The sequence below is a fragment of the Melanostigma gelatinosum genome, assembly GCF_949748355.1.
Source record: "Melanostigma gelatinosum genome assembly, chromosome: 3".
NCBI lineage: Eukaryota > Metazoa > Chordata > Actinopteri > Perciformes > Zoarcidae > Melanostigma > Melanostigma gelatinosum.
The window spans coordinates 21,265,954-21,289,816 of NC_136636.1; the positions used below are offsets into that span (position 1 = coordinate 21,265,954).

The 23,863-nt window shown below is 44.4% G+C and overlaps 1 protein-coding gene across 1 annotated transcript in view; it reads left to right on the forward strand.

The window, feature by feature from the left end:
- Positions 1 to 8,113: 8,113 nt before the first annotated feature.
- The window catches only part of slc12a5a (solute carrier family 12 member 5a), a gene marked incomplete at its 5' end in the record, with an annotated part of 87,731 nt that continues 71,981 nt past the window's right edge, over positions 8,114 to 23,863 (forward strand). The window contains one exon of the mRNA XM_079297159.1: positions 8,114 to 8,172. Within this exon, the coding sequence (XP_079153285.1) occupies positions 8,114 to 8,172 (59 nt within the window). The remainder of the gene's footprint in view (positions 8,173 to 23,863) is intronic.

Genomic DNA, 23,863 nt, shown 5'->3' on the forward strand with positions numbered 1-23,863 from the left:
AATGATCATTTGGGGGTTTTAAGACTCATTCCTGCATTACTTTATTACACGGGTTAAGATTTAGTGGACGGTACAGTCTATTTTAGCATCATCTCAGATGCGTTGCACCATCGCACACTGATTCCTTCTCATTGATTCATTGAGTCAGATGGAGAACTTACAGTTTTTGCCCAAAATCCTACGTGAGCTTTGCATCTTGTCTTCGTTGTTATAACCCAGCTCACATCCGTTTTGTCTTGAAGGTCAGCACCCTTCCTTCATCTCTCTCCCGTCCCCAGGTCACGAGAGGTCAGCAAGCCCTGCTCAGGCCCGTAATTGAATATCTCTTTAACCATGGCCTGTCATCATTAAAAGTATTTGGAGTGTGTACGTTGTCCTGCTTCATTATAGGCTCTCGGGGAGAGCGGACCGGGTCAATATGACCTTAGCATGGTTCCATTTAGTAAAACATTACTCAACAAAGATTTCCCCGTTCCGGCTCTGAGTTCATGACATTTAAATGAGCCTGCAATCGAACCCCTTCGAAATGGAAATGTAGCCTTTCTGTTTCGACAAAACCTTTTGAAAATTGTTCTCTCGTCGGTGATTAATTGGTAGTAGAAGTAGTCCTCTGAGGAAAACGCAATGAAATTGCCCACAAGTATGTTGACACATGAATGCCGGCTCACACGCATGTAATCAGGCACAGATAACATGTACAACTTCATGCACTTCATGTAGAATATTCTCTTATTTGTCTCTCTGACAGGCTCTCTTTCCGTCTGTGTCTCCTCATCTTATCGGTCACATGCTGCCAAACCCACAACCTTGTAGTATCTACACCAGATTTTTTATTTTTTGTCATCGACTCTGGCTTTTGACAACGCCCCTAGGCTCAAGTGCATGTATTTTTACGCTTTCTCTCAAACACACTCAGGAGAAAGGTCCCAATTTTAGTGTCATTGTAAAATAACATGCATCTACTATGGTTACGGTCTTCACTGCCTCAACCTCCCATCCTGTAGAAGAGTTGCTTTTGGCAGTGTCTGAGTGGTGTAAGGGTTTGTCCTAATCCAATAACAGGGCTCTGTTTGTAGACAAGACACTGTTAAGTTGTCAGCTGAGTGTCTGAGTGCGTCAGAAGTGCATGCACAGAATAGTGCCCACAGAACAATTCGAATGGTATTCATAGACTCTGATGGCTTGGATTGAGCCAAATAAGGAATGTATATGACCTTTTTATTTTATTTTTATTGTACTATATTCATCCCAGAAGGGGAAATTGGTCTCTGCCCCGTCCCTGTATCTAGGGAGCAGTGGGCTGCCCATTACAGGCGCCCGGGGAGCAGTTAGGGGTTCAGTGTCTTGCTCAGGGACACTTCAACACAGGACGACCCTCTGAATTTCCTTCTTTGGATAACATAGTTAAATGTTATTTAATTTGAAGCACTCTTTAAGCCAGCCACCTCACCTCTACTTGATTAAATATGTTTCTGTTTGTAAATCCCAGGATGGAAAACAACATTTCAAATCGCGTTGCGTGTCGAAGTTTTAACTGCTGTAGCTTGAAGTAACTTTTTTTTATATCTTTCTCAAACATTATATCTCATGCTGCGTTCACATTCATGTTTGGTGTGAACGCACCATAAGAATGCATTCTAACATCGACTTTTATAAGTGTTCTCTGTCATAACTCCATCCAGTCTTATCAGTGCATTTCCTTTGGTTTTGAGAGGCGGGCCTTCTGTTTGTTCTTGCTCTCTATTGGAAAACAGCTGCTGTGCCAACAGGTCCCTCTGCTCCAGTGCACTCGATGCTTGTCCGCCGTCCTCCTCGTACATCCCTCTTTGTCATTGCCTTGAAAGCACGATGTATTCTCGTTACCCAACATATGAAGACATGAATGGCGCAAAGACAAAGCTATTTTGATGTCAAATCATCCCATTTTGGGTCCAAACCCTTGCTCTATTTCAGATACCATAATGTACTCTGTCACGGTTTTGTATTGGCTGTTCCTTGAAAATCCAGCCGACTGGTGTAAAGGAGGTGGTGACTGGCAGATGAATGCAAGACACCACTTTCTCGAAATGGTGAGCAGCCGTTGCGAATTGAATGCATGTCGTTGCCACACCATCTGCCTGATGGGTACACGCTCTCACCTGTCCCTTGTTCTATTTAGGTGATACATCGACCACCTTGTCCCCGTCCTCTCCCTTCTTCTCCTCCATAAAGCTCAGAACAGGGACCATTTCAACAACTGATCACATAAAAGACAGTTTCATACAACGCTCCGGCATTATATGATGGCATCGTAAGTGAATCAACAGAGGATTTATCGAGTTACATGGGCGGTATGCATCAGCCCTTCAAGTATGATTCATTTAGAAAATCCTAATTCATGCGCTACGTTATAAAGGAGCCCTATTTGAAGGTCTCCGTTGTCAAACATTACATTGCTCAACAATGTAAGAATTACACAAATTTGAAGTTGGCTCCTTGCCGACCCCCTTAATCAAAGAGAGAGAGAGAGAGAAAGAGAGAGAGAGAGAGAAGGGCACTTTATTCACACTTATCAATTTTTACAGTTAAAGCGCGAATGCACTAAAATCACTGATTGCTCCGTTTACACACCCACACATAACCCATCAAGTAAACACCTGCGCAAACACCAATTTATCTTTTACAATGGAACAAACAATATTTTTAAAACACCAACATCGTTTAAAAGCGTCTAAATCTCCAATGTGTGTGTAAAACCTGAACTCTAGCCAGAGTCTGGCCCTGATATTACATAGCCAGACTGCCCCGGCCTCCTGCCCCTCCCCGGTCTCCACTCTGGCCTTTCTACTCAAATAAATGGCCATTTTGGCTTCCCCCGAAAGATAGTTCAGTAGCTGCCACTTTTCATTTTCTGCTTTCTTATAGGCAGCTCCCATGATAAAAACCCTTTCAGTAAAAACCATGTTAAAAAGACTAAAAACCAATGTTAAAAGAGAGAAGAAGCTCGCGAGCCTCTTACACTCAGTAAAAACATGGTAGATAGTCTCCCGGAGACCGCAGAAGGGGCAACAGCTCAAAACAGTGGGATTAAGAACCGAAATAAAAGCGTTGGAGGCGACAGCACCGTGTAAAATCCTCCACTGGAGGTTGGCAGTCCGTTTCTTCAGGGGAGGCTTGTATAAAATCCTCCACTGTGGGCCAGGCCCGCCTTGTCCCAGTCTGCCTGACCACACAGTGGGGTGCCGGTTGCACAGTCCAGACCTGTTTGTGCTCTTGACACAATTAAAATTGTCTGCCTTGTGTAATGTCAGAGTCTCCGGGCACGTCGTAGCGAGCAGGGGGCCGGTGAGTTCCCCTAGCCACGGGCTCAGGGAGATATCAGGTAACGGGTCTGCAGGGTCCGGCTCAACTCCTCGGCTGTAGTCCATGAGGAGGCTCCTCTCCTTCCAGTTCAGCCTCTGCCTCCACAGCTCCAGGAGCCTCCTCGCCACCCGGACAGACTGCAGACCCAGTAGAGAGCCCAGGGCCGGGCATCGCTCAGCGTCGGCCCCACTGCATCCACCAGCTGCTGCAGGCACAGGGCTGGTGACCTCAGCAGCGCCCCCGTCAGGCCAGGGGTGACGCTGCTGCTGATGTCCAGCTTGGCCCTGTGAATCAAAGGTTCTCTCAGCAACCAGTACAGAGAGTTAGACTGTGGGCACCTCTTCCGAGTAAAAAGGGCCCAAGACTTAAAAACACCCTGATAAAATGGAGGCAACCCACTTAACTTTAAAATACTAGAATCAATTAAAAACAGAGCAGTATCCAACCCCAGGTCATTTGCACGCCTGAGGATGCAGCTGCCCACATCTCGCCACACAAAACCTTCCGGACTTGTGAGGTACTTCTGTAAAAGTGTCTAAAAGTGGCCGTCCGGCTGGCTAGGTGGACGAGGCCCTGTCCCCCCTCCTCTCTGGCTAAAAACAGCACCCCCTGTGGCACCCAGTGTAGACCCTCCCAAAACAAATCCAACATTTTCCTCTGTATGTCGGCTAAAAAACCTGAGGGAGGGTCTAGGCAGGTTAGTCTGTGCCACAGTTTGGATGCTATGAGATTATTTAAAACCAGTACCCTACCTTTAAAAGACATCTGAGGAAGCAGCCACTTCCACCTGGAAAGTTTCCCCTCAATCTTTTCTGTGACGCCCTCCCAGTTCTTCTGGACTATGTTCTCTTGCCCAAGATGTATCCCCAGGTATTTAAAACCGTCCTTCCTCCACACAAGGCTCTGGGGGAGAACTGGGAGGCCGCCACGCCATTCACCGACAGCGAGAGCCTCGCTTTTCCTCCAGTTCACCCTCGCTGCCGATGCCCTACTAAAAACCCCCACAATGTTCGTTAAAAGGTCTGCATCCCTCTGGTCCTTAATAAAAACAACAATATCATCAGCATACGCAGATAAAATCATGTTCTTACTAAAACCAGGTAAAACCAGCCCCTGCAAGCTAGCGCGTATCTTGATGAGGAGGGGCTCCAGGGAGAGCATCCCGGACAGGGCACAACCCTGCCGGACCCCTCTACCCACTCTAAAAGGAGCACACAGACTGCCGTTTCTCTTCAGCACACTCTCAACCTCATTGTACAACACCTTGATCTTAGCTATGAAGCCAGCGCTGAACCCAAACTTCTCCATAACTGTCCAGAGGAAGCTGTGTTCAACGCGGTCAAAAGCCTTTTCCTGATCTAGAGAAATCAGACCAGTGTCGATATCCAAAGAGCTGGAGACCTCCAAAACGTCCCGAATGAGGTAGACATTGTCTACCATGGACCTGCCGGGCACACAGTAGGTCTGGTCCCGATAGATGACCTGCTCCATAGCTTCCCTCCGCCTGGAGGCAAAGAGCTTGGACAGGAGCTTGTAATCCACACACAGTAGAGACACAGGACGCCAGTTTCCGATGTCCTGCAGGAACATCGGCATGGAACCAGAGGCCAGACTCTCATTAAAAACGTCCAGTATGTCGCTGGCAAACACATCCCAGTACGCTTTAAAAAACCCTACGGAGAGGCCATCGACGCCGGGAGCACGCCGCCCCTGCATCCCCTGCAAGGCGGCACTGAGCTCCGGCAAGCTTATGGGCCTGTCAAGCTCCCTGTTTGTCCCCTCAGAGACCTGAGGTAGCCCCCCACAGAACTCCTCTATGAGGGGTTCCTCCTCCCTGTACTCACTTGTATACAGGGATGAGTAAAAGCCCACAGCTCGCCTCCAAATCTGGCTTGGTTCCACAACCGGCTGTCCCGTGTCTGCCAACAGTGAGTGGATCACCCTCCCCTGCCCACTCTTCCTCTCCAGGCCGAAGAAGAAGCCAGAGGGAGTATCCATCTCCGTGATGCTCTGGAATCGGGACCTGACCAATGCACCCTGAACTTTAACGTCCAACAGGTCGGCCAGAGCCATCTTTTTTCCTTTGAGGACTTCAATATGTCCTCGATCTCCTGTGGACTCGCTTAAACTTTCTAGGTCCACTATATCAGTCTCCAGGTCCTTCATAGATCCGGTAATGTCTCGGGTGACGTTGAAAGTGTGCTGCTGGCAAAGGAGCCTAATCTCAACCTTACCACGGTCCCACCACTGCCTACGACTGTTAAAATCACTCTTCCTCAGCCTAAAAACACCCCAGAAATAGATAAGGGCCTCTCTAAAATTCTTATCAAAGGTTAAAACTGAATTAAAATGCCAATACGCACTTCTGGGTAAAACATTCCTAATAAAAACATTACATAAAAGCAAAGAATGGTCAGTAAAACTGGCAGGAACAATACTGCACATTTTAAAAATATTAAAATTATGCTTAAAAACATAAAAGCGGTCTAACCTGGCTGAGGAGATCCTACCCTCTCTAAAATGGGACCATGTGTACTGTCGGCAGTCAGGGTGCATCCTCCTCCACACGTCCACCAGGCCATGAGAGTGGACCAGCTGCCTCAGGACATGCTGGGAAGCTGGATGTGGCTCTGTGTGGTTACGGTCTTTAAGATCGTCCACCGTACAGTTAAAATCCCCACCCAAGAATAAAAAATCCTCCGAGGCACAGCCACTTAAAACATCATTAACTTTTTGTAAAAACAGCTTCCTCTCTGCACCGGTTGCCGGAGCATACACATTGATAAAAACCACTGTAAAAAGGTCGAACCGTGCTTTAACTAAAAACAACCTCCCCTCGATGATGTGTTTGACCTCCAGTGAATTCGGGGTAAAAGACCTGGAGAAGAGGAAACGTACCACACACCACAGCATTTATACCCAAAGCTAGTTTGCAATGCTCATTACCTGGATTGTGGGTACATCACCATGAGAGCTCAGTGTGTGAGGCACATTCACATCCATGCAGTTGTAAACAATTAACATTTCACTGTAATTCAAAGTTGTTTACCTGTAAAAAAAACAAGAAAGAAATCTGTTTTCCCATGTAGCCGGTGAACCAGGATAATTTATTAGCATGATGTCATGTCATGCTCATGCACATCGAACCAATCAGATTGCTTGCTTGAAACTACGCTTCGTATAATGAACATCAGGCGGTGATAAGCAGGCTGTTCAGGACACAACTCAACTGAATGTAAAGGCTCGTCCCTCGTGGATAATTTAATTTGTGCTTGTCTGTTGTTACAAACAAACTGCTGGCTCTGATGTGAGAGTACTCATGAACGAAGAGAGAGAAATGTATCTGTGCACACAGCTCAGCAGAGAAACGTATCGTCAAGGTATTGGTTCTTCTCTGTCAAGGTAATTGTACCTTGACAAAACCAGTTTTGTTTGAGACATCCGTAACAAATGTAGTCACTGGAGCCGAGCGTGCAGTTATATTTTTCCTCCTTCTCTTTTTGTGGGAATCTATTCTGTCCATCGGCGCTACCATGACTAAAACCAAGATTAATTGCTTTCATATCTCTGGTGTGGGATCACAACCGCCGGGACACACATAGAATCACACGCACGCAGGGCGTCTCCACACGGTCCACAGTGTACCAGATCAAAATTAATCAGCGTGCATCAATATGAGACCGGCCTAATTGACAGTGAGGCGTCAATGCTGTGCCGACGCCATACAGCATCTTTACACTCTAAAGGACGGATTAAAAGACAAATGTAAAAAGATGAAGACCCATGCTCTGTTTTGCACTTGTGCATATACAAAACCAAACTGATGGCCGTATTTGCTGATACGGCGTGTCTTTTAGAAGTGTGTCTGAGGACATGGCTCTCCATGTTATATATCATAACTGCATACAGATGATGTCGATAGTGCTCGTTCACCCCTTGAAGGGAACGGAGGGTCTATTTGCATCTGACATTAAAGTAGGGCGAGAGCGCAGCGGCTTATTACAAAGCTGACAGGAGAAAAAGCCGATGCATAATGCACCTGTGTGGACAGAAAGAGCGGCGAGGCTAACGCCGGCTCTCTCTTTAACAACATCTTCCCCAATCACCTCTGTGTCTGACAGCTGCGATGAAGAGAGCGAGGGCAGAGATATAGAAGTAATCACACTCCTGCTTGAATGTGCAATCACTTTGGCAGCTACAGTGACTGAGCATCATTCTCTGACCAGGGGACAGTGAGTGTTTTTCTGTATCTGTGAGTGGGAGAGATCGAGATCAGGAGTGAAAAAGGAAAAAAGAAAGAAAAAAAGAGACCGAGAGAAGGAAAAGAGGGGAGGAGGGAGAGAGCAAGTGTGCAGCTTTGAGGCGTTCCATCATCACCAAACTCCTGCAGCTTCCCTCTTCCCTCCTCCTCCTCCTCCTCCTCCTCCTCGTCCTCCTCATGTAGCGAGAGAGAGCAACAGAGAGAGTGGGGGGGCAGCAACAGACAGAGAGAGAGAGAGAGAGAGAGAGAGTCAAGCTTACAAGCCAGCGGAGAAGAGACGTCAAGAGGAGGATCTACAGAGGGAGGGGAAAAAAAATCCTTCTCTCTCTTCTGCTGCCTCTCTTGGTGCATCCTACGGGCAGCGCGGAGCGAGGAGGATCCGGCTGGCATATTTTCTACGCTGCTTCCCCGTGATTTCTGCGGCCGTATCACAGTGGGCAGGGAGAGCCGCCGAGAGCTCGATCGGTGACACGCTCCGCAGTAGAAGAAGAGTACCGTGGAGGAGCCGGGATGCTTAACAACCTGACCGACACAGAGGAGGGAGACGGGGGAGCGCAAAGCCAGGGTGAGTGATGGGATGTGTCACGCAGTCACGTGCATATATGAGCAGATATGCAGAAACAGGGGCATTCATATGGCAACACAAGGCACATAGATACTGTACATCTGCTCACGCACAGAGGGAGAATGAATAAATGTAGCACATGAAATGCCTCGTAAAGCACACACACTGTGCACAATTTGGGTTTACACTGATGGGAGTGAGCAAGTGTGTGTGTGTGTGTGTGTGTGTGTGTGTGTGTGTGTGTGTGTGTGTGTTACAGCACTGTACAGTGGTCTGCCTGCTTGCTTCCTCTGCTGCTGCTCCTACTGCAAGGCTGTTGTGACAAGAATAGTAATGGGCTCACTCCATACGGTGGATGGTTAATGTAAAGGTATTACAGCTTTGCCCAGCACACACACACACACACACACACACACACACGAATACACGCACACACAAACAGAGACATACAATGAAATATGCATACGTGCCCGCACAATACGGAACGTTTTCCTGCGCTGCCGTCCGATGGTTCATTTCTTCTTCCCGGTAAACATAAATGTTCCCACCACATATGGCACTCGGTGGACAGGCAGTATGGGCATGTGTATGCTCTCACACACACACACACACACACACACACACACACACACACACACACACACACACACACACACACACACACACTAGCCACTCAGAATTACAGATGCCGAGCCACCATTGCTGTTAATCCCATCGCCCCCAGCTGTCAAAATCAGCCCTCCATCCAATCCCCATCATCAGCCCAGTCCTCCGTCTCTGCAGGCTTTCTGGAGAAAACCTGTAGGTTGCTGGTTTGTGCAGAGCTGTGTCGGGAGTGCTCTTACAGTATACCGGCTGTTCACCAGAGAGCGCATACCTTCTCAGGCCCAGATGGAAATCTAACCTGTTCTTTTAAGTGCAAGGGAGAGGCACTGCACATTTTTGGAACATTATTCATGAGGTCATGAATGCCGTTAAAGTCCCACATATATGTTTGGTTTGGCAACCTTTCTAAAACCCATCAGCTCCTTTGAACCGAGGATAAATCTTCAGGCGCTGCACACCAGCAGTATTTTATTTTCCTCTCTGCTATATGTTGAGGATTGTTGTTGCTCTACACACATCTCTCTCTCTTTCTCTCTCACTCTCTCGTTCACTGCCCTCGTTTTCTTCCCTCTCTCTACATTCGTCTCAGCTTTTCTCTCACTCTTTCATGTCTCCCGTTCTGCGCTATGGTACAAATCTCCATGCTGTTAGGACTCTCAGGGATGCACTGGAGAGACAGGTTGCGGATGAGAGAACAATCACTATGCTGCTTCTCCTACCTGTGAGGGCTTAATGATAAAAATAGACCAGTGCTGGGAACATGAATATTTAACTTAATGCGGGCATCTCTTTTTTTTTGTCTGTGTGTGTGTGTGTGTGTGTGTGGGGGGGGGTATTACAATGGAGCGCTAAGAGCACGGACAGCGGTTGTAAGACGTCGGCGACAGGGTTGAAGCATGACCCCAATTATAACTACGACGAATTGAAACCATCAGGGGCAGGTTACCGAGCATGCCATAAAGCCACGCAACTGAGCATGCGGAAGCATTCAGCTAACAAGATTACGTAGAATACTGTCTCTGGATGAGCTTCTACCTGTTAGCGCTGTCGAACTTACCGTCCCAATTGACATATACGTGTGTGCATCCATGCGTGCGCAGAATGGAGTTTTAAAGTCAGCACGCATGTACATACTGAGACACACGCTATCTGTGTGTGTGTGGTCGTAGCTCATCGCCTCTCCTCCTTTATGTCTATGACTCTTTCATTCGTCACGCTGTCCCTTTTTATCTTTTCCATAGATGTAACCTTTGCAAGTAACAAAGGGCCGTGTTGGGACCCTCAAGAGAGCCGGATAAGTGCTCACCACCACCACCACCTCTTCCCGCTTCCAACACGTCTCTCTGTTCCTCTTGTCACTCTCTCCATACCTCTCTCTTTTTGTCACTCTGCAGTAGCAGCATCTCTCAGGATAGGACCTCATTCACACACACACACACACACACACACACACACACATCTATCCCCCTCATCCCTTTCATCTGAATCACAGGCCTGCTAAGCTAGCTGTGCAACAACCTGAATAACTCTGTTTAGTCATCAGTACTGTGCAGGCTTCTCGCCTCTTTACAGTAGGAATGTCAGAGGCTGTCGCTGTCCGCTCTCCCCCGGTGCTGAAAAGCGGCTCCCCCACTCACCCCCGCGCCTGACTCCTGTAGTGTGTACATCCTGGAGCTGAGGGCTGCCTAGCGCTGTCCACGGTGCTGATTTATAGCCTTCATTACACGGCTGGGTCACAGCCCGGGAGAGGAAAGCAGAGAGTTACACACAGCATTCAGGGTGGAGATGTTTGTGCGTGTTTGTAGAGGTGTGTTTTCGCACTGCGCACCTTTTTTTTATTTTATTTTTTTTTACGAGCACGCAAAGAAGAAAGGGCCATAAAAAGGTTGTAAGGCAAGAAGCGGATTCATGTTGAGTCAAGGCCAGATTTACATATTGTTGTCATGTTGTTCTCCCACCATATTGTTAATTATCTGCAGATTAGCCAGCGGTGCAAGGACGTGGGTTGCAATCACGAGTTGAAGGGAAGGCGAAGTTTTCGTGAACCATTTGCTGCTCAGATGGGGTTTTGATGTCTTGTTTCTTACAAGCACAAGCCGGGAAGCTGTTACTGTCTGAAAGGTGTTGTGATGCAGGATGATGGACACCTAAAGTGAAGAGTTGTTTCCTTGACAGGTCTAGAATGATGGATGTTGCGGCTCGTTTTTTTTTTTAGGTCAGATTGTGATGAGAGAGTCATAGGTTCTCTCTTTCTTTTGGTGTTTAAATGTGGAGAGGAGCATTTTTTTGTATTTTCATATCGTAACAAATTTGCTACATCTTCTGAATCGTGTACATTTTGATCCTGTCGTCGTTGCAATGAGCTATAGTGTCAACAGCGTTTGCCCGGACAGTCGGAGCACTCATTGTACATAACGCAGCATTAAGAGGAGCTGTTCTGGGTTCTTGTTAGCAAGCTGAAGTGGTTTCATGCTACTTCTCCAAATGTTTGTCGCTGTCTGCAGTTTTTCATTCATGTATTCAGTTGCTCATTACCGTGTCAGTTCAGTTCATTCGCTCCAGTTTAATGAGTGAGTAGTTTTTCGTAACGTGTGCATAATTGAGTATTGCTCATGAGTTCTGCCTGGACGGCCTCTGGCTCAGCAGGTCAGCCGAGCTGCTGATAGCCGGCTTACTCCACATAGATCACAGTCTGGAGTCTTATTTAGAAAACATTTCAAAGATTATTGCCTCTGTTGGATTCGATTACGTTTTATTGATCCCATGCAGAGAAAGGGAACTGTCACAGTAGTATAAGTACAAGAACAAATGTATAGTACAGATAAAAATATCATGTACCATCAACATCTGCTATACGCAAACAAAAATGCATATTACTATATGTAAATAGAAACGTACATTTAAACTGTGAAGGGTAGTGAGACTAAAACATTTATATACAGTAAGTGAGGAGACATTACAGTTGCAAGGAAAAATAAAAGTTGTAATTCGTAAAAGTTAATTCCTGATTTATTTGGCGACACCTAATGTTACTGTGGTAATAGCAAGTGCTGGTTATAGCAACTTCAGTGCAGCCAAACAAACTTAGATAAAGAAGTCGGTCAAGAAGATTCCATGCTGCACTTGGAACGAGTAGTTTTCTAACAGCAGAGAACACCGTCCACCTGCAGCTCCTCCTCTAGCAGCGTACTGTGGCTAATCGCTAGAATATTCCAAACCGACAAAAAAAAAGCCCAAACCCTCATTTTATAGACGCCTCTTTAGATTAAAGATCACGTTAAATATAACGAATGCATTGCGTTTCCTGTGATTGTTTCACAATAAAAAGGCACCTGTGTTTCGCCAGTTGACCACTTTTAATGTGAAGCAGCAACGGTAGGAAATGTCCGGTTTGCATTAGCAGCTACTTTACACAGCTCTGATACGGCGTTGGAAGGGTGAACAGTGAGGCCGATATCAGTGAGATGAAATTGCAAGCGGTAAATCTGGATTACATACACACCTCATTTCCTGTGAATCCCTCGTGCGTTTGAAAGCAATTTGAATATGACGCGGGAATGGAGGACTCCGCCACTAACAATGTTATTAACACATGGAATGGCTATTGCTGACAAGATCCCAACCATACATAATATACAAATTTAATAAAAAAAAATAGATTATGACCTTAAATACAAAAGACTTGACTGCTTGTGATCAGATGTTTTTTTTTCTTTGTCCCACTGTTTAATAACTTTCCCTTCGCTTGCTGTCAGATTTGTGTTTAATCAGTGTCAGTAGTGTTTAAGCCCCATTGGGAGCTTTACATTGCTCGTTTATGTATTTAGGACTGGATTTCGTACCGGAGTAAGAAACATGAAGGCAATGGCCTCAGTGTTACTGTCCTGCAGGTAAATGCAATGAATGTTAACATCTGTGAAGTGCATGATGTCGAACCAAGCTGAATTTGGAGAAGTTTGTGTTCAATACATTAAACCATGGCGTCATTCCATCTACATAATCACTGATCCATTCATCCATCTAGATAAATAATCTGTATCTATTGTTTTAGTCATTTAGTCTAGTTCCAACCTCTCATCAGGTAAATTATGTGTGTTTTTGTTTGTTTTGTATGACAGTTAACAGAATGTTTTGGGGTTTTGTATTGCTGGTCAAATAAACAACGAGCAATCCATCCATTCACTCATCCATCCATCCATCCCTCCATTCACTCATCCATCTATCCCTCCACCCATCCATCCATCCACTCCTCAATCCATCCACTCATCCCTCTATCCAACCATCCATCCATCATCCACTCCTCCATCCACCCACTCATCCATCCATCCATCAACTCCTCCATCCATCCACTCATCCACCCATACATCCATCCACTTATCCATCCATTCACTCATCCACCCACCCATCCATCCATTCACTCATCCATCCATCCCTCCACCCATCAATCCATCCACTCCTCAATCCATCCACTCATCCCTCTATCCAACCATCCATCCATCATCCACTCCTCCATCCACCCACTCATCCATCCATCCATCAACTCCTCCATCCATCCACTCATCCACCCATACATCCATCCACTTATCCATCCATTCACTCATCCATCTATCCCTCCACCCATCCATGCCTTCATCCATTCACTCATCTCTTCATCCATCCATCCACTCCTCCATCCATTCACTCATCCCTCCACCCATCCATCCATCCATGCCTTCATCCATTCACTCATCTCTTCATCCATCCATCGCCTCTCTCCAGTCAGTCTACTCTTGGTCAAGGCTGTGAATATGGTTGTAATGATATTTTAGTTTGGGCTGACTGCATAATACTGCAAAATGCTCCCCGGGGCCGTCTCCTAGGGAGGCAGTTGTTGTGCCTGCTCAACGTCATTATTCTCCGTCTACCCGCTCTGCGACTTATCTACTGTGAATATGGAGAGAGAGAGAGAGCAGAAATGCGCTGTAAGTGATAGAGATTGCTGGCTAATACAGAACCACAGGCACTTGTTACTTGGGAAGGTAGCTCTCTGGCTGCACACAAAAAAAATGCATTTTCAGTAGCTTAGCGCTAAAGTGTATCATCTCCACATGAGTAGCCAGACACATAGGCCTGTTGTAGCCTGCAGTACAGCACTGTGTAGGTCAAGTTCAATAATCTCATTGCTGTGTCAACCAGAAAATTGTCTGAACCATAGTGTGTTAGTAATAATGTGTACATATGCGTAAGATGCATCTTTCTAAGATGAATGTGTGCATTTAAAGGCATTGTTACAACTCCCACCGCTCTTATTTTATACATTTAATTGTAATTTATTTGATGTTTTTATTTCATTTGGTAATTGTTTTTATGAAACTCACAGTACTCACAGTTATGCCCATCATATTCATATTTTAGCAACATAATTTAGTTTTTATTATTCTTAAAAAATAATAAAATGTCATCAAGATCAACCCAGTTTAATGGTGTAGCAGGACAATGCTGTCCACTGCATTACAGTTTTTCCTGTATTAGATGCTCTAGCTATTCTAGCTAAATTTTTTTGCTCTATTTCTAGCCCGATACCATGGCCACAAGAAACACCTGCTTATGAGTCAGAGCTATTTTTCATCAGTGTACCAACCGTACAAATGGCTCCTGAAATCCAAATGTAGATTCTAATTACGTATACTTAATTGAATTGAATAAAGGTAGATATGAATGAAACATGGCTACAATGGCTTACGTAACGATGGGGCAGATTAATTGGTTTTCTTGCTAATTAGAGTATGGTTACCATCAGAAGTGGGTGACCAGACATAATGGGCGGGTATTCATTCATTTGTTTTGTCAATTAAAAAGCAGGAGAGTGTATAATCAGCAGTGAAGGGCTCTGCTTCCCCAAAGCTTGACTCACACTGTTCTGATGAAAAGCAGGGGGGCTCATGCACACACAAAAAAAAACATGTTTGAGAGACCTCCATTAGTCATACTTTCCCTTTTTAAAGTCTTTTATGCACAATGTCATTTTAGGAATGTAGTTTAATTGCATTTTAGACTCAAAGACAGAAAGCAGGATCACTGCCTTTCATCTGGAACACATAAATACGTTGACTACGTTAGTTCTGTGCATCGCTATAAAACCAGCGGTGGAAGCATATGGGCGCTAAAGGGTTTCTGAGGTAAAAGATTTCAAATGGATGGATGGTCTCGGAGAGAAATAGATGGCTGGTTTTATGGAGGTCAGTGGAAGGGAAAGAAAGTGATTAATCATGCCAGAAGAAGCTCAACCAAGCTGAACACAGGAACCAACGTCATCTCTCTCTCTTTTAGAACAATGTACTGGAACGCCGTGGTTGTTTCTGCATCATTACTGTATGAGACAACCACACAGGTCAAACTGTTTCAACAGTTAAACACATAAGAATAGAGTGAGACTCTTCATAAAGGCAGAATAATGAATACAAGACAGTTATATGGTATGAAACATGACAATTTTGATAAAGAATATATTCATTAATAATCGAAAAGACATGTATGTAATATCCTTTTACAGTGAAAAAGAGAAGAAGCAAAGGAATAAGCAAATGGTAAAAACAGCAGATGACTTTACAAACTAACCTGTTGTAATAGTGCTCTGGTGCAGTGGGTTTACATATAATTGTAAAAGTACGTATATAATCTTCAAATAAAATAGCAGAAAGAAAAGTAGCTCTTAAATGATCTTGTATCATCAACACATAATTGAATACCTGAATAATTAAAGAGCAATTTACTTTCGAGTTCATTGTAGTCCATCTTCATCATATTGCAGGACACCCTCAGTGTATTATTGCTCATAGCATGGCCCACAAACAAAGGCAAGGTATTTTAAAGTATTGAGAGTAATGTGCCAACAGACAGCAGCTGCACATGTAAGTGTAGTATTTTCTCGGACCACGGTGTAGCTGCTCTATCTACATCTGACGACCTTCATCAGTCTTTAAACCTGGGCTAGTTGTTATTGCGGAGCCAATGGGTCACAATAATATCAGTGTTAAACAGAAACCTTTGGCGTCAAGTTTAAGTCCTTTAAGGCCTTTTTCTCCAAGTTCACCAATTTCCCTTCTAGTACTCAGAAATCCATGAAAGAGGAGGCAGAAATATAATCGTCAACATGCAGCTCAAAACAGCTAAAGTAGATTACAACATCAAAACACAACTCTTTCGAATGCATTGCATATGTTACAGCACTATAAACTGACAATTCAACACTTTATCTGCTGGTCTTAAAGATGTGAGCTGTCCCTGAATGCGCGCAGCTTCTTATCAAGAGGAATCCGTTCGGTTCAGGTGCAGCTCCGTGTGTGAATCTGCACACAGCAGATAAAGTAAATCAAAACCAGTCCAGTGGAGCTGACGGCTCACGCTGCGCACCGGTGACACATCCTCGGCTTCCTGCGGCTCCTTATTGAAGTGACCGAAGTCCTTGATGAGTCTTCCAATTTCCACTTCATCTGACATTACTGTGAACCCACCTGTACCGGGAGATGGAACCATAATGAAAAGCCCCGTATTGATTTGCTCTCACTCATATACCTATTTGTGCTGGTGTGCGGTTGAGACCGGCCTCAGCACCGTGATACCCGCTCGGCTGTGTAACACGACAATCAGGTGTGTGTGTGTGTGTGTGTGTGTGTGTCAGAGCCTGGTTACATCCCATTATATCAAGCTGTTTTCCATTGGCTCAGGAGAGAAAAATAACCGAGTAGGTGATGTGGATTACCATGGTTACAGTCTGGTCTGTTGGAAATGTTCCATATATTTGTTAAATATGAACCCTTTCTACTGAGGTTAAACATGACAAACACGATACAGCAGGGCTGCTTCTCTTCTGCCGTTCACTTGTTTCTGCAGGTGAATCACTGATGTGGTAGATTCATCGCATGTATTTAAGGTATTTAAGTTGGGGACTTTCCCTGGTGGATAAATCATTTGCATTTCACAAAGCGAAGAGAGAAGTCACGTTGCCTTCTTTTCAAGCTCACGCGCTACCTCGGCACTCTCTCCGTCTCTCCGAGGAAGGCTAAACAATCCTCTCAGCTCCATCTTTAATTGCCTAGGTAACCACCAGCCAACTGAAAAAGTTTTCTTCTTCTTTCATCTTGATGGTAGTTGTTATGCAGTATGCGCTTTGCCGTCAAGTGTGTACTTGGCCCTGAGCATGTGTGTGTGTGTACTGTAACTCATGCATAAGCACGTGATACCTTTTAATGTATGTGCATGCTAATATTGGCAAAACAAATAAAAACAGCGGGACCTGTAGAAGAAAACCGCTGGTGTCGAAGTCAGACAGCCAGCAGCAGTGGAGAAACTCGTTATTGTGTGTGTGGGGTCGTGCGACGTGGACGTACAGCTTCAGCTGTGGAAACCCCAGTTTGTGTGTGTGTGTGTGTGTGGGGGGGAGGATCCTCTGTTGTACATCATGGCATTGTGGGATTGCTGTGTCTTTAAACTAGAAAGCGGCTTAATTGGAGGGTATGAGTGGGCAGAGGGACTGCAAGGCGACCGCGAGGCCAGCGGTGGAGGTTTCTGTAGAACCGAGAAACATTGCCTGGACGAAAATCAAACACAAGTCTTGTAATTGGGCAGTGTAGGGGTGCGAGGGAGGGGCACAGAGAGGGAGCAATCCCTCACAGTCTGCTTCATCGCCAGGACACTAATTCTGGCCAGCAGTGGATTCGCGACACACACACACACACACACACACACACACACACACACACACACACACACACATAATGTTTGGGATGGACTGGAATTGCTAATGAGGCAGATGGGCACGGCATCAACATCATGCGTTTGCATGAGAACTTCAGTGCACAGATTGAAGTTCAGATCATTTCACAGCTTTGATGGTGAAAACGTTACCCCTGATGAATTACTGACGCAGTGGAATGAACAAGTGAAAGTAATGAGGCTACTCTTAAAAGCAGAGGGAGCACAGAGAAAGGCAGGGACACGTTGGAGGAGGAAGACATAACGGCAAATTCAAATGATTTTCTCCTCCCTTCATCTTAGATTCAGACATTGAAACGAGTTTTTCTACATCAGTGAAGAAAGTATCCGGTGTTGGTCATGTCCACACTTAAATATATATTTTAAAGTGTACAGAGTTGATGGACTTTTAATGCTAACAAGCTAAGCAAGGGGTGGGAGGTACAGCATTAGGGCTGCAACGATTATATTTTAATTAATAATAAAAAAAGAAAGAGTTTATCAATTACTCATTGCGACAATGAAATACTAAAGAAATATTTTAGTTTTTTTTAAATGCCACATTTTATAATGTTTAATTTTGTCCGACCAACAGTCCAAAACTCGATATTCAATATTGAAGATATAAATATTCAACTAAAAACTATACAAAAATGGAGAAAAGCAGTATATCCCTAAATTAAGACAAATTCTACAATAATCTGATAATTGAAATTTTTGAAAATCATTTTCTGTCAACGAATCTATTCATTGATAAGAAAAGTTGATGATGCTGTTGATATTGACCATCTGATTTGTTAAAGACACAGTGCCTCTCATTCGTTCATTGCCACAATCTGCTGCCCAGATGCCACCGTCCTATGAAGGCCGACATTGAGTATAAATCTCCTCATTTGCATGATTGACCCCATTACAAACCAATGGCCCATTTGAAATTTTGTCTTTAAAGATGAAATAGCCAGAACTGGTGATGAAGTTTTAGCGGGTCCCGTCTTTCCAGTTTTCCTGTTAGTTCCTGTCCATTAGGGTACCCAGAGCGTCATTAGAGGATATTAAGGTTTGTTAGTGGAAATGGTTTGGCATAATGAAACGTCTCTTTCCAAGGCTTATAATGGGGCGCCTCGGCTTGTTTCTAACTTCATTTCAAACATCCACAGGGTGATTTGAGGGCGACTGTTTCAAGAGGAACCATTATGTTCTTTATTATCGTGCCAAACAATGAAATTATTGATGATTCATAAATATAATGAAACGGGTGAATCCCAGTGTTCTATATGTAGTCAAATACTGTTTTGTTAGCAGGTTGTTAGCAGGTTGTCACCCCTTTATCCTGCCTCCCCTTCATACATTGCTTTAAGTGTCAGATACATGTACAAGGACGTTATCTATGTGGGTATGTATCTATGTATGTATCTATCTATGTATGTATCTATGTATGTATGTATCTATGTATGTATGTATCTATGTGTATATCTATGTATGTATGTTAGGGGTGTAACGATACGCGTATTCGTATTGAACCGTTCGGTTGGAGGCTCACGGTTCGGTATGCATGACGAACCGAATACGTTTGAAAAAAAAACAAAACCTTTATTTAACCAGGTAGTCCCATTGAGATCAAAAATCTCTTTTGCAAGATGTAAGTAACAATACAAGATGTAAGCAAGATGTAATTAACAATACAAGATGTAAGCAAGATGTAAGTAACAATACAAGATGTAAGCAAGATGTAAGTAACAATACAAGATGTAAGCAAGATGTAAGTAACAATACAAGATGTAAGCAAGATGTAAGTAACAATACTACAGAATATTCAGGAGCAGTTTTTGTTTTTTATGCTTGTGTTGCTAAGAAGACACCCCAGAAGATGAGTCACTCAGGTACAGTTCCATCATTGTTCAAAGTCAAAGAATGACTTCATGATGTTAGTTGTAATGAATAAATATATTTTAAAATCAAGTTCATTTCTCTAATGTATGTATCTATGTGGGTATGAATCTATGTGGGTATGTATGTGTCCTTTCCATGTCTCAAAAAACATTGATCAGAGAAGACAGAAGAGACGTGCAGAGGTAGATAGGCTGTGATTGATACTGCTTTTATCAGCTAATAGCCTTCATGATTATTGCCTGAATTTAACACACACACACACACACACACACACACACTCACGCTGCTCTATGGCTTGTCATGGGAGCAGCAGCACACATGCACCAACACAAATATTTCAGCCCGATACATATCATTCCAGCTCATTTAATAATTGACGATACCTATAACCACTTACAGTCATATTTCAGGTGCATCTCTAAACATTTTACATAATTCGTCTCTCTCGCAGAAAGCAATCAAATGCCACTCGCACGCCCCACAGCAAGCACTCATTATCTGATTCAATCATTGCCTTTCAGCCGTCCACCACTTAAACACAGCCCAGTTAAGTGGACATATAGATGTAAAGTATAATCTCACAATCAAATATTTATGTATCTAGCTATGAATTTCATGCACTGTTCCCCTGAGTATTTGTGTCCTTTGGCTCGCCGTCTCTCTCTGTGTCCCTCCCTGTCTATCGGTCTCTCTTTCTCTTTGACGACAGCTCAGTTGACATGTCTGCATTACTCAGCCGAGTGTCTGGGGCTGATATGCCTGTATGAATAGTATTTCCCATTTTGCCACGGCCCAGAGAGCCTATCAGCATCCTCAGCAAATGGAAATAAACCATCTGTCAGCCGGGCCGCTCCACAGGCGGCGGAGAGCCGTGCCACTTGCCCCGTGTCCCATCTCGGCCCTCAATAGGAACCCATTTATCTGTTGTCACACAGGAAATGGAGCAACTTAACTGGAGAGCTCCGGGATTGGTGTGGTGTGTGCCGCAGCGTAAATACAGAAGATTTCTCAAGGCGCTCTCAGCGTTTAATGTTTTATGTTCAGCAAGCAGGATTCGAGGATATTGTGTCTCTATTGATTCCCTATTTGCAGAAATTATATTCAATTTTAGGTACTTGAAAAGATCAAATTTAACAATTTTTCACATTTTTGCCCCTGATTTGTGTTAACAATTGACACTTAAGGCTGTCAGTTGATGTGTTGTATGGAGGTAGTGTTTTGTTAAAGTAATAACCTAATCAATGTTTTATGTTCAAGGGGTAGTATGTAGCATGTAGGCAGATCTTTCAGCAGATATGGAACATATATATTCATGTGTTTTCATCAGTGTATAACCACCTTGTGTTTTAGTTATCTTAGAATAAGCCATTCATATTTACATAGGAAGTAGGTCCTCTTCACGGAGCCTGCTGTGTATCACTGACATGTTTCTACTGTAGCCCAGAGTGGACAAACCAAACACTGGCTCTATTGAGAGCCATTTGCATTACTACATGACCTGAAGGCCACCGTAGTTCTCCGACACACTTCACTGCGTTAGCGTAAACCGCAGAGTGCACAAAACCACTGCACCGCCAGACGCCATCGGACTTCCGTTGCTCTTGAAGCAGAGTAAAGTAATTATGGTCGGGATGGCCTCTGAGCAAGGCAAACCATTACCATGGTTTTACTCTCGCTGGCTCACGTTACCGCAGTCTTGGAGAGGGAGGAGTGAGCGGAGGGGTATTGGGTTGGTTCCATCTGTAACTACGCTGCTAGATGCCACCAAATCCTAACAATGGGTCCAATGACTGTGTATGCGTGATGTAAAAGGGCTCACTGTAGTGGTGAGCTTCTAGAGATTTATCACCTGACTCTGTAGTGTCCTTCAGCTCTACATAGCTTATCATCTGTCAGCTCATTGTTCTGGTTTGACAGCCCACTACTTTACTGTACAGGTTCACTCTCACGGCTCTCATCAACCTGGTTTTCAGCTGCAGCCGCCCACAAAAAACGCTCTTAAAGCTGTCTCTAGGCCACCTGCCCAGCATCAAACAGCTGTCAGACAAAGTTAGCATGTAGCTGGTGAACACAGTGGAGCAGCTAGAGAGCCAGATGTTTACCTTGGTGGACATAAGAAATAAAAATAAAAACAACAAAATATTCTTCTTTTCTTTGACCAGGTGGACGTCTCAAAATGAATGCTGATGTCGCTGCGTTCACAACTCGTTTCTGCTGGACGTGTCACTTGGCAGCTGTTTGCTGCCAACACGTTTGTCATAACATCTCTACAGGATGATGATAAAATGCCAATGTTGTGTTGTGTTTGCAGCTTGTTATCCCACCCCCAAGCTACCAAAGAAAATCCACTGTGGTTGCTTCAACAAAATGTGTTTTGACACTCTGTCACATGACCCCAAAACGTCCCATGAACTTCTTGTACTGTAGCTAAAATGTTGATGAAAATCAATGTAGAAATGTGTTTAATCCAAACAAACTCACTGAGGTGAGCATTAGTTATGATCGGAAGATGGTTTTTCGGATCATTCTTCTGACTTGATTTAGAGTTCCAGCTATACTCTCATCTGTTCTCGAGACTGATTTGAATGGATGCTGTCTTTTCTAATACATGTTCACTCTGCTCCCATTCGAGTGATGGTAGTGATGCTTTCCACCACTGTCACTCCCCCAATGAATGCATTTATTCTGGTCTTATGGTCTTTATTATTCAATAATGAAGCTTTCGGCTTCTGCTAAGGGACATAAAAGCCCTCAGCTTCTTAAAATAGAAGCCCTTATGATCTCCTATTTTGCCTTATAATTCATGATCTTTCAAGCCTCATATATTATATGAATGCTTAAAACAGAAATCCATCACCAGTGGTGCTTCACATTTTATAATATTTTCATTTTTCAAGGGCTGTCAAGTGAAGTCTCATGTCCGTCTCTGAGAAAGAGATTTCTACATGTATGCTCCCGTCTGTGAGAGCGAGAGCTTTCCGTGACCTCCATCCCGTAATCCTTGGACCTCTACTTACACTCTGCTGATCCCTCCTCATTTGCTATCTATCGTCTTCTTCCTTTCCAACCCTGTCATCTTCATCCAGGATGTCTAGATTATTAAGGCTGACACGTTCTAATCCTCTCATCCTCCGGCTACGCAGCTGCCTCCCCAGATTGGTCATCAGACCGTTACTTTCTTTTTTAGCTTAGGACCAGGACCCCGACTCAGCAGCTCTTTCTCACAGCAGGGCCTAGCCTCAAGATCCCTCTGCTGCCCAGTCGACTAACAGTAATGGTAGTTTTAGATCTTTTGAGTTGCTAATGATTGTGCTGATTGTGAGATTGGTGCAATGAACAAACTCTTCTTCCCTTTTTCACCACTCGTTCTAACCGTCTTCCCTCTTCCTCTAACCTTCTCATCCCCGCGTCCCGAGCATTGTTCGGACTCCTCCAGGATGCGACGGCTGCAGCTCGTCACACATTCAGTTAATTTCATTAGGTTGATGGTGCAGAGGGAGGGAGCGAAAGGAGCCTTTGATATTTCGGAGGCACAATGTGCAGGAAGAAAGAAACAGTGGGGCGCATGGGATGGGGGGGGGCTGCCATCACTGCTCGGGCACATCAAAGGATTCCTCAGCAGATGTCTCTAAACAAGATGGCTGCCAGGTCAGCTTAGTCCATTACCTCGGTAATAAGAACAGGTTGGTGTTAACTCGGCACGCTCTGGTCCGTGTGCACAGCGTCGCTTTTTTTGCGCAGCAGGCATCTGTTTTTTCACGATCTTTGAACTTCATCTGAGCTTTTAAAATTGGAGCAAATTTGATTTGAATTGATTGAAGTATCTTCTGATCACACGGAGGGAAGTGAAGGGTATTTGTTGTGAGCTAGTGACTTCCTCCTCCTGAGTTTACTCCCCAGACAGAGATAAAGAAAAAGAGTTTCAAAGAAAATGCATGCCCATGGCTTTATTTTTGCCTCTTTGGCAGCTGTCATCCTCTGTTTCAGAGGAAGAAGCAACAGGGAATAATCATCTGTGCTTGGTATGGTTTGGGTCTGAATGCCTGACAGGCCTAATGGTCCATGAGGGGCCAAACCGTAGCTGACTGAATGAGGCCATTATGTTCATATTAGGGGTTTTGGTGCAGGAGGCTACAGATTAACACGTTCATGCTGTGGTGACCGTCAGCTAAGTGTCGACTCTGTGAACATATACTCGTTCATTAGGATGCCCACAGCCTCGGTCATTACTGCAGCCTCACTGCTTATGCGGCTGCTCCTCTTTCAACTCATAAATATGGACACAGATGGCATCAAACAAAAAATGTTACGCAAACATTTCTGCGGCCTCCAGGGTTACTAAATCTAAATGTTTGACTTGGAAGGCACCAACGTCTTTCAAGGCTCATTTACTAAAAAAAGAGACTCGCCTGTTTTATCCAAAGAACAAACACTTATTATTTGTATCAGTGTCAGCATTAACTATC